This window comes from Arachis ipaensis, chromosome B09, assembly GCF_000816755.2.
Source record: "Arachis ipaensis cultivar K30076 chromosome B09, Araip1.1, whole genome shotgun sequence".
Classification (NCBI taxonomy): domain Eukaryota; kingdom Viridiplantae; phylum Streptophyta; class Magnoliopsida; order Fabales; family Fabaceae; genus Arachis; species Arachis ipaensis.
Window position 1 is genome coordinate 70,779,945 of NC_029793.2, and position 12,102 is coordinate 70,792,046.

General features: G+C 36.0%; 1 protein-coding gene across 3 annotated transcripts; it reads left to right on the plus strand.

Moving 5' to 3' along the window:
• On the plus strand, nt 685-6,035 carry LOC107618855 (E3 ubiquitin protein ligase DRIP2). Of its 3 annotated transcripts, XM_021110521.1 has the most exons (8): nt 686-941; nt 1,085-1,222; nt 1,958-2,057; nt 2,724-3,003; nt 3,108-3,610; nt 3,778-3,828; nt 4,508-4,580; nt 5,600-6,035. In XM_021110521.1, the coding sequence occupies exons 2-8, from the start codon at nt 1,099-1,101 to the stop codon at nt 5,771-5,773; spliced, it is 1,305 nt and encodes a 434-aa protein (XP_020966180.1). In that variant the 5' UTR covers nt 686-941; nt 1,085-1,098; the 3' UTR covers nt 5,774-6,035. The 3 variants fall into 3 exon arrangements, with proteins under 3 accessions (XP_016176516.1, XP_020966180.1, XP_016176515.1); XM_016321029.2 differs by having other exon boundaries at nt 687-1,222; XM_016321030.2 differs by lacking the exons at nt 4,508-4,580; nt 5,600-6,035 and adding an exon at nt 4,065-4,414 and having other exon boundaries at nt 685-1,222.

The following is a 12,102-nucleotide window of genomic DNA, read 5'->3' on the forward strand; positions in this document are numbered from 1 at the left end:
AGATAAAATTTTTAATTTTTAAAATAAAAAACATAAGAAAATACAGAAAAATTATACAATAATCAAACATAAAAAAGAAGAAGAAAAATATGTTGGAAGAAAGAAAAAAAAGATAAAATATGAAGGAAAAAAGTAGAAGAAGATATATTGGAAAAGGATAAAAAATTATGTGATTTACGCACATTTTATGAGGATAATTTTTGTTAGATTTGAGCCAATTTAATTAAATTTAGTTGACAAAAATAATTACATTTAAATTTTTACTTATATAATAAAATGCTTGTGCATCTAGTAGGAAATTGATTTTTTCTATTTTTTTTAACATTTGAGAGAATAAAGTGTGATTCACCTTTAATTTTATAAATGGGATCCAAATTAAATAGGAGAGAGTACAATAAAATATGAGATTCTACACTGAACACTATCCAATTTTTTTTTTCACTGAACAAGGATCCACTCCCTCTAGTATTATTAAAAAATAAAAACTGAGATGCATTTGTAATATGAGGACCAAGCTAAGCATGGCTAAAAAAATTAACGTTTTGATTGTGAAGTGCAGCGTACTCCTTGATCAATATATGTGCATGGCAGCATGACTCAGCTAGTAAAGTCAAATGTCAACACAAGAAGAAGAAGACGACGCACGCGTACAAAGAGGGGTTAGTACATCCATCCATCTATCTAAACTAACATCTCGCCTTGTGTTGCGTTGTGTTGTGTTTGTGTTAAGCCTTAAACTTGTCTGGCTTCTCTTTAATTTTTTATTTTTTTCTCTTCTCTTCACTTCGCTTCATGCTGCCTCTCTCTATCTCTTTTTTGTCTTGGTTCTAAATTCTAAAACCAACACCTGAACCTGAACGGTGCCGCCTTCACCTCTCCAAACCCAACGTTAATTCTGTTCTCCAGATCCACCACCCTCTCTCTGCCTCTTCTTCGTTGTTGTACGTCCACTCGGAAAACTCACAACCGCACACACATTCTTCTGCTGCGTGGCGTTGTGCTGTGTTACGAACTTACTATTGTTATTATTATTACTATCCTGTTATTATTGTTGGTGTATATGTTTGATTGCGTTTGGGAGAAGCTATAATTAACGACATGGTGACGAACACCAACAAGGTCGTGAAAGTGAAGAGAGACACGCTAAGAGCATGCATGACATGCCCTCTTTGCAATAACCTCCTCAAAGATGCCACCACTATCTCTCTCTGCCTGCACACATGTATGTAATTTCATTCTCTATTCTTATTATTATTTATCCCCCTTTTCCTATTACTTCCTTCTCTCGCTTACTTCACTTCTTCTTCTTGATCCGTCTTATCTTCAATTCGATTCGATGCGTTTTCGCGATTTGGGTTTCCGCTTCTTTCAATGTACTTACCTTCTGATTCCTGATTTTCATGATCTGGGTTCCTTCACAGCATAGTATCTTCTTGTCAAAAAATTAATTACTATATGCTTTTAATTATATATATACACATCATGGTTTATATTACTGATTTGCGACTATTTGTTTGCTGTTATTATTATTATGACATGACACGATGAGAACGTTAAATTAACTCATGTTTTGTTGCAGTGATGGCAGCAGATACCTTACGCTACCAAGAGATAGAAATCTAACACATAATTTCCTTCTTTGTGCTCTATTGATTATTTGGATTTCTATGATTTTATACGGATATTAATTTAATCAATTCTCTTGCTTCAGTTTTGGTCCTTTTTAATTTCTTTTGCTTGCTCTTGTATTGTATCAAGTGTTTCTACAGCAAGTGTAGATGCAGTGGAATTTCATAATATATTATGTTCACTATACACTTGAACAGTTCCTGAACTGCGTTATATTATTATTCTGACAATACTTATTATATACATGTCTTGTTGTGTATCTGTTAGATTATTTTTTTGATGATTTCAAGAGTGTTTACAATGCATTAAACAATGAACCTTGCAACAGTTTGTAGGAAGTGTATATATGAGAAGCTCTCGGATGAGGAGGTGGATTGCTGTCCTGTGTGCAACATTGATCTAGGCTGCCTTCCGGTGGAAAAACTCAGGTTACTTGTTGTCTCCGACTGCTAACTTTCTTTCGCAATTTGTATGGTTTATTACTTCTTTGTATAGAATCCAAGAGAACAAAGATAAGGCTCTAATGTCCGGCGGCATATTTATATTTGTTTGTTTGTTTTTTTGTTTTGGTTATTCTGCTTCGTCTTCCTCCCCACCTCCTCTTTCTCATCTCTAAAACAAGAAACATGCAGCTACATATATATTATTACTATATTTTCCCTACTTTCAGAAATGTTGTTCATAACATTTTCTTTTTGGCATCTACCTTAAGCTTTATTACCGATAATTATTTGAATTTTGGCAAAGAATATTGTTTAGTGAAAGTAGTATCACCTGCTATTGCATTGCATCGAGATTCTGTAAATAGTGCCAAGAGCTTAGATTTTGCATTGAGATTGTGTACATATTGCCAATAGCTAAGAATTTGCATCAAGATTGCTTGCATCTTATATGTTGATTTATTCTGGACTCTGCAGCTTTGATCCTTGCTGAAACCTGATGTTTATATAAGGACAATGTCTTCCTTGTCTCAAATCATATTAGCTTAGGATAATTTATTCTTATAAGGGATAAGGGATTGTATGCATAATATGTTTTATAGGACTTAGAAATTCCATGTCTTGTATTCACAGGTTCCTGTTAATTGTATGCAGGGCAGACCATAATTTACAAGACATAAGGGCTAAAATATTTCCTTATAAGAAAAGGAAGACCAAGATCAAGGAACCAGAAGTTTTGCCTTCAGTATCCCCACCTGCAAAGAGGAAGGAAAGATCACTTTCATCGTTGGTAGCTCCGAAAGTTTCGGCACAAACAGGCCTTACAGGAAAGAGGACAAAAACTGTGTCAAGAAAGGCTGCTGCATTACGTGGGTGCAGTTTTATTCTTGAAGAATCCATAAAAAAGGAAGAAACAAATGGTGGAGATAACATGGTAAGTCTTACTTGATTCATCGAATTTTGCTTCACAAGATGAGTTAGATGTGCATTGTTGCGGCACTTGGACTAATGAATCCAACAATTAATTCATTGTTGTAGGATTTGTCAACGCCCGAGCCTTCTAAGAAGAACAAGTCCAGCGAAAGCACGGAGAACAGTGTAGAACTTACAGAAGGTAAGGCTGATCTCTGGACACCGTTAAACTGCCTTGTCGAAGCCGCCAACAGAACAAAGTCCTCCAGGTCAAATTCACAAGCAGTTCCCCCTGCCAAATCGGACTCTCCAACTACTGCACATGATGCACGAGATATGTCTGAAATCACAAACAAAGCCGAGCTACCTGCTTCAGGTCAGAATGAAATAAGCATTCCAAAATCTAAGAGTAAGGATAATGGACACAAAGCAAAATTTGGTGATGGCAAGGATGGCAACAGCGTGCCTTCGGGACCAGTGAAGCGAAGAAGGTTGCGGCCTTCTGGTCAGAAAAAGGTTGCGCCGACTGAGGGGTCTACCTCAGCCCAAGTCATGCTAGATGCAACAAGGGGATACTGCAACAGAAAGAACACCCCTATTTGGTTTTCATTAGTTGCTTCAGAGGACCAGTAAGTTTAATTTTTCTGCATAAGAAATTCATGGTAGTCATCTATTGTTGATCTTTGGGTGCAGCCCTTACTTAGACTTTGCGTTAATGCGGAGTGCTTGTGCATCAGATTGCCCATCTATTATTAATGTTTCTTTTGAACTCAATAAAATTTTTGTCATTTTTCAGGAAAGGAGATGTTCCGTTGCCACAGGTCTCAGCATGTTACTTAAGAATAAAGTAACTATTCTGACACTTAAACTTTCTGCTTATCTGATTTTTATTTTTGCTTTTCTCCTTTTTAAATGAAGTATGTTCCTAGTTGTAAATGAGTAAGTACAACTTTGGCCTGCATATTGAGAATACTATAATTTCATATGTTGTTGTGTTCAAATTAGGCAAACTGTAAATAAAATATTAAATATTGAAAACTGGTCTATATTTGATATTTTTTTGCATGATTTCATAATCTGCAGAAGATTCAAGTACAGAAGAGAAGGGAAAAGAATTCCACTTCATTTTTTTCAGGAAAATTTCAGTATGATGCATAATAGGATTATGTGGTGTTCAGGCAGAAAATAGTGAAAATTAATCTCCCAATTCTGGAAATTAGTTTTGGATCAGTTCCAAGAGCAACCATATTTCTGAAAACAGCACATTGATGATCATTGTTTGGTTCTGCCAAGTTAATACTTGACGGTAGATGCAAAGTGTCTGAGTCACATTTTTTAACATAGGAGAAATTGACCTCCATATTGAATCATTTGATTTGTGTTGAGTTTTGTGCATCCTTCTATTGCTACTTGCTCTTTTTCCTCTTTCCTTTCTCATGTAATTTTCTTTTCTATATTTTTTTTTATATAATAAGGATAAGTTGGTCATAACTGCATGCTTCTTTTTGTTGCTGACCTCATCACAGGGATGGCACTGTGCCTGTTTCGTTTATTCAAAAGTACCTTGTGAAGAAACTTAATCTTGCCAGTGAAGCAGAGGTTAGTTGTTCATTATATATCACTAAGAACTAACACTGGCCAGCATAATCTCTATCTCTCTAATGTTTTCTGTTTCTTTCTCTCACTAAAGTTGTTACTCAATGAGTAATTCCTATTTTGATAATGACACTCCGGCTTTTACATTCATGCAAAAGTGCTATCGAAAACGTTATCTATGGAGTGACATTATAAAAAGTAGGAGTGGCAATATCCTCTCCCCATTAATTGTATGCTATATTAGATGTATGATACTTCACAAGACATGAGTGCAACTATTAAATACTAAAACATCTCCCCCTTCTCTTTTCTTTCTAAAATTTGAAGTTACTCAATGAGTCCTTATCAGCTGAAAACACGGCTCAAGTTTCCATGTATTGGTCTACAATTTGAATTATTTTTGTTTGCTGATGAGTCTCTCGGATTTTGTGATGTTAAGGTTCCCTATTATCGCCAATGTTCTATGTGAACTTCAATTGCCTTATCATTTGCTGGTGTTTCAATTTGAAAATTGTGTTACATTATATAATAAACAAATTTGGTTTAGTTTTTATTAACGAGAAAAACTCAAGCGCCAGCAAAATATATTGCTTTTGGTCAGCACTTTTAGTCGTCATCCCAATTTTTTTAATCTAACAATTCAATAACATATTTTTAGCCCACATTTTTAAACATTGCTGGGTAACTGCTGGCCAAAAACATATTCTGCTGGCCCTCTAGTATTTCTCTTTATTAACTATCAAGTACTCTTACGTCATATTTAACTAACTGGTTCCACGCAGATTAAAATGGTCTTTTTTGGTTATTGGGTTTGAAAATTAATTGTTTTTGTATAAGTAGCATCACTTGATTGGATGTAGTGTAAAGCCTTACTGATACTCTAATATTACATAAAAATTTATCTCTAAGGAGTTTTCATTCCCCCCAAAAAAAAATTGTGAATCTATTCAAGTTGAAATAAGCAAGAAATGGTAGGTGCATTATTAGTGCTAATTCTTTTCACGTACTGCTACTATTTACAGGTAGAAATAATGTGCCGGGGTCAACCAGTGCTGCCATCTCTGCAACTACACAACCTTGTAGATTTGTGGTTCAGAACAGCATCAACGTCAAAAAAGATACCAGCATCTGTAGGATCATCAGCCAAGGATTTTGTTATGGTTTTATCATATTGTCGAAAGGCCTTGCCACCTTGAAACAAGTCCATCCCCTATTCTGTTTTTATGTAATTTTGTCTCCACCAATTTACATGCAAACTCAACCTTTTTGTTATGGCATTCTCACTGATATTTCCGCCAAGGTATTTGTTCCATTGATTAAAATACCATGCGATGTATCTGTTTGATTTTGGTTTTCATCGTGACCTGAAAATGTGTACCCTCCAAGTTCATGTTGTCTATTATATTGTATTATAAGGATCATGAGAGATATTATAAGGATTGAGACAAATTCACGATTTCTTGCTTCTTATTGACCTATTGATGTCTTTCTCCTCATAGACATTAACACGAGATTCGTTATTAAGAAAGAAAGAAAGAAGATATAGGTGTAACGGGGAAATTTGATTTATACGACACATTTAACAATGCCAAGTTTTAGGGACATACACAGAACAAATCAGCCATCACTAGTATAAAAAAACGGGGGTGACTTTACACTTCTTAAACATAAAAAAAATTTATTCAAGACTCGCTGAAGTGTGCCTATAAGTACTATTTTATTTCTTCTTTTCTTCTCAAAAGACTATTAATAACGTATTTTTTTAGAATAAAATGATAAATAAGCTCCTGAAAATTTACACTTTTGATAAATTAAACTCAAGAAAAAAATCAATAAAGCTATTTACGATAATTGACTGATACGAATTTTTATCAAAGAATAAAGAACATAAGAGAAATCCTTAGAATTAGGGTAGAGAAAAAAAAGTAGAGTTTCTATTACATCATGCATATCTCACATTATTATATCATATTCTTATTTATAGTACCATTCTTTAATTGGATTATAGGTCCAATACTAATCCTATCATTATCCTATCCTTCAAAACAACCTTGTCCTCAAGGTTGTGGAAAAATATAACTCCTAATTAAATTTGTAAACGTGTATTACAATTAATAATAAAAATTAATTAATTCTAAAATAATATTTTCTATCTTATTCCTATTCTATTGCAAAAAAAAAAAAACCACCAAGATCCTATTGAAAAAATCTTTGTTCAATCCAAAACCAAAAAAATATAATTGTTGGAGAAATTTGAAAATAGACCAAAAGAACTGAAATTCTTAAAATTGGGCTTGGCTCCAACCAGCGTACCGCCAGCCGTCGCGAGCTCGCATGGAGTGTAACACCCTAATATTCAAATCCTTATACTCGAGTCATAAGTAAACGATAATAAGGTGGTACGACTCTCAAGGTGGATTTTTAATACATAGTTTATAAGTATATTAAAAGGAATATTAATCGAGAAGCCTAAAAACGAGTAAAAATAAAATCGCGAAATCGTAGCGCTCACGTATCGACAAAAAGAAGGTAAAGTGTGAACTGAAACGATATAAAGATAATTTTGTCAAGAAGAATAAGATAAAACAAAATATAGATATATAACATAAATAATTAGCCACTAGTCGTGACCCGCGAAGTTTAGACCGGTTAGGGTACAATATAAAAGCAATTTGACAACGTTAGGTCCTATTTCTACAAAATATACATAAAGCCTCTATAGGCAAGTTCCAAAAGAGGTTAATACATAATATAAGTTTTTCAATATAAAGATGGAGAGATCCTAAACAAAATATAAAGCAGAAAAATACAAGGTCTTCGCTGTTTTTCAGACAAACCGTAACTCACTGTTGAGCACCTGGACCTGCATCTGAAAAACAAGAGATGTATACGAAATGAGAACCCCCGACTGATGCCAGGGCATTTTGGCCAATTTCACTAACCTTTTTTTTACTATTTTTAGGGTAGTTTCATGCATTTCCTTAGAAAATAAGCTAGTTTTGGGTAGATATTCACTTACATCTTGATTCAAGCATACATTGTGCACTTTACATGATTTCATGAGGATTTTGCATGAATTTAATGACAAATTGGATGTTGTATTTCCCACCACTAACGTTGAGGTTAACGTGGCTCTTACTTGGGTGAGGAACGTTAGTGAAAAAGGTGATTGTCACTAACATTCTCGAATCCATATTTTCACTGAACGTTAATACCACTAACGTTCTGAGCTAAAGTCTCTGCCCACTTCACACTTTCTCTATGCAAGTAAAGCCAAGCCCAATGAAGAAGATAACTTCTTCAAACTCAAGATCCAAAGGCCCATACCCAAGACTTGAAGAGCTAACTAGAAGATCAGAAGAGTAGTATATATAGGAGTAGCTTTGAATTAAAAAGGGAGTTGGAAAATATAGGGAGCCTCTTGGCATAGAACTACTCTCGCTATTTTACTTTCTCTGCACTTCTAGTTTCATCATGTATTCTCCATCTTTATTTTCATTTTCCAGAGCTATGAACAACTAAACCCCTTTCATTGGGTTAGGGAGCTCTGTTGTAATTTGATGGATCAATACTAGTTTTCATTATTCTTCTTCTATCTTTTCTCTTGATTTTACTTGAAAGCTTTCGATCTTCATCCAATTGGGTAGTTATCTTGGAAAATAAGCTATTCAAACTTGGATCTCTTCTGAACCTTGAAAGAGGAATGAAGAGATCATGCTAGAAATACTTTCTCATGCTGGAGCAAATTGTGACTATAATCCTCTCAACACTTGATTTGGAAAATGCATGTGGTATAATCAGTGACCATACTTTATCTCTTCTCATGAGCAATTGACCAAGGATTTGGCTATTGATCAAGATTTGAGAGATTGAATTACAAGGAATCGTAATTCGATCACTTAAGATTGCCAATGAGATTAATGAGTGCATTGATTGAGGAAGAGATGAAAATGAAATTGATCCGGAGAATGCAACACCTCCTGAGCCCAATGAACTCCCCATTTCTGATCTTACCCATTCTCTTTAATTTATGTCATTTACTTTTATAAGAAATTACCCCATTCCCATTTAAGATTCTGCAATTTACTTTCCGTCATCTACATTCAGCTCTTTATTTCTAGCATTTACTTTTCTGTTATTTACTTTCCCGCCATTTAATTTTCTGCAATTCTCAACCCAAATTCTGATTCGCTCAACTAGAACATTCCTCTAATTAAAGTTGCTTGATCAATCAATCCCTGTGGGATTCGACCTCACTCTATTGTGAGTTTTTACTTGACGACAAATTCGGTACACTTGCCGAAGGAAATTTGTTATGAGACAAGTTTTCCGTGCATCAAGTTTATGGCGCCGTTGCCGGTGATTGATTGTGCATCAACAATGATTAAATTGGAAGATAACTAGATTGAGCATTTTTGTTTTGTTTGATTTAATTTTCTATTTGAGTAATTTACTTTCAGTTTTAAAGTCTAATGGTGTTCATCCTGACGCCTATAGACTGCTCTTATTTCCATTCTCACTCAAGGATAAGGCAGCCAAGTGGCTGGAGTCTTTCTCGAAGGAGAGCTTGACAACCTGGGAAGATGTGGTTAACAAATTCTTAGCAAGATTTTACCCTCCTCAACGAATCAATAGGCTGAGAGCTGAGGTCCAAACTTTCAGGCAACAAGATGGTGAGACTCTGATGCCAGGGCATCTTGGTTGTATTTTACCTTCTCTGCATTTTTCTAGTTTTATTATGTATTCTCCATCTTTGTTTTCATTTTTTCAAGAGCTATGAACAACTAAACCCTTTTCATTGGGTTAGGGAGCTCTGTTTTAATTTGATGGATCAATACTAATTTTCATTATTCTTCTTCTATCTTTTCTCTTGATTTTACTTGAAAGCTTTCGATCTTCATCCCATTGTGTAGTTATCTTGGAAGAGAAGCTATTCAAACTTGGATCTCTTTTGAACCTTGAAAGAGGAATGAAGAGATCAAGCTAGAAATGCTTTCTCATGCTGGACCAAATTGGGTTTGGATGGGTATGTGACTATAACCCTCTCAATACTTGATTTGGGAAATGCATGTGGTATAATCAGTGACCATACTTCATCTCTTCTCATGAGCAATTGACCAAGGAATTGGCTATTGATCAAGATTTGAGAGATTGAATTGCAAGAAATTGTAATTCAATCACTTAAGATTGCCAAGGAGATCAATGAGTGCATTGATTGAGGAAGAGATAAAAATGAACTTGATCCGGACAATTGCAACATCTCCTAAGCCCAATGAACTCCCCATCTCTGATCTTACCCATTCTCTTTAATTTCTGCCATTTACTTTTATGAGCAAATCCCCCATTCCCATTTACAATTCTGCAATTTATATTCAGTCATTTACTTCCAGTCCTTTAATTCTAGCATTTACTTTTCTGTTATTTACATTTCCGCCATTTTATTTTCTGTAACTATCAACCCAAATTCTGGATTTACTCAACTGGAACATTCTTCTAATTAAAGTTGCTTGATCAATCAATCCCTGTGGGATTCGACCTCACTCTATTGTGAGTTTTTACTTGACGACAAATTTGGTACAGTTGCCGAAAGGAGATTTGTTGAGAGACAAGTTTTCCGTGCATCAAGTTTATGGCGCCGCTGCCGGGGATTGATTGTGCATTAACAATGATTAAATTGGAAGATCACTAGATTGAGCATTTTTATTTTTGTGAATTTCATTTTCTGTTTGAGTGATTTACTTTTTGTTTTCGTTAAACTTCTTCCCTTCCGCCTCTACTCTTTTGTTTTACTTTGTTATTTTCAATTCTGTTTGCCAACCCAGTAACTGTTTGATATATTGCATCACCCACAACTAACAGTAATTAACCATAGCTTATCACCCTTGTTCAGAACAACTGCTCGTTTGGAGGAGGTGTTCAAGAAGACCCCAATCAACATTTGACCACCTTCCTGAGAATATGTGACACAGTGAAGTCTAATGGTGTTCACCCTGATGCCTATACACTGCTCCTATTTCCATTCTCACTTAGGGACAAAGTAGCCAAGTGGCTGGAATCCTTCCCAAGGGAAAGCTTGACAACTTGGGAAGACGTGGTGAACAAACTTTTAGCAAGATTTTACCCTCCTCAACGAATCAATAGGCTGAGAGCTGAGGTCCAAACTTTCAGGCAACAAGATGGTGAGACTCTATATGAAGCATGGGAGAGGTTCAAGGACTTAACAAGGAGGTGTCCACCTGACATGTTCAACGAATGGGTGCAGCTGCACATTTTCTATGAAGGACTCTCTTATGAGTCAAAGAAGGCCGTAGACCATTCATCCGGAGGATCTTTGAACAAGAAGAAGACTATTGAGGAAGCCATAGATGTTATTGAAACAGTAGCAGAGAACGACTACTTCTATGCTTCCGAAAGAGGGAACACAAGAGGAGTAATGGAGCTAAATAATGTAGATGCTCTGTTGGCCCAAAACAAGCTCATTACCCAGCAGCTGGCTGACCTCACCAAGAAGATGGAGATGAACCAAGTAGCAGCAATCTCCACTTCAACAACAACCCAAGAAGGAGTGAATGAAGAAGCAGAGGGGAGTCAGGAGCAAGCCAACTACATTGGGAATTCACCAAGGAAAAACTATGATCCATACTCCAAGACCTATAACCCTGGATGGAGAAAGTGAGCAAGATCAAAACCAAGACCAGAGACGTTACAACTCCAACAACAATGCAGCTCACCAGCAATTCACACAGAGGACATCTCAACACCCCCACAACAACACTTCTCCACACACCTATCAAAACCAAAATAGCACATCTGCTCCGAATCACTCATCAATTGATGACAAGCTCTCTAAGATTGAAGCCCTACTTGAAGGAATATGCCAAGAGATTCAAGAAAATAAAGTGTTCAAAGAGGAGGTGCGAGCCAATATTAAGAACCAGGGAGAGACCATCAGGAAGCTGGAATTTCAGGTGGGATATTTAGCTGAGAAGATTCCCAAACCTACTGATAGCTTCCCAAGTGACACGGAGAAAAACCCCAAAAGAGAAGCAAAGAAAGTAAGATGGGAAGATTGCAAAATGGTCACTGCGAGTGATCAAGAGACTGAAGACAGGCAAGGCAAACTTTGCAAACAACCTGAAGACAACTCAACAAAGGAGGAGGATAGAGATCGCCAAGAACCAGAAATCTCACAACAAGAGCTGCTGAAGCTCTATGCACCCTTCCCTCAACTGCTCAATGGTGCTGTGGGAAAAAGAATATACTCAAGGTTCCTAGACTTGTTTGCATCTCTGCATGTGAACATACCATTCATCAAGGCAATTCAACAAATGCCTGCATTCATCAAGTATATGAAGGAACTTCTTCCCTGGAAAAGCTCACTCAAAGAAGGCCAGACTATAGTGATGAACAAGGAATGTAGTGCCCTTATTCAACATGAGTTGCCTACAAAAGGAAGAGATCCAGGGAGTTTTCACATCCCTTGTGCCATAGGTGAAACTATGTTCGATAGAGCACTATGTGATTT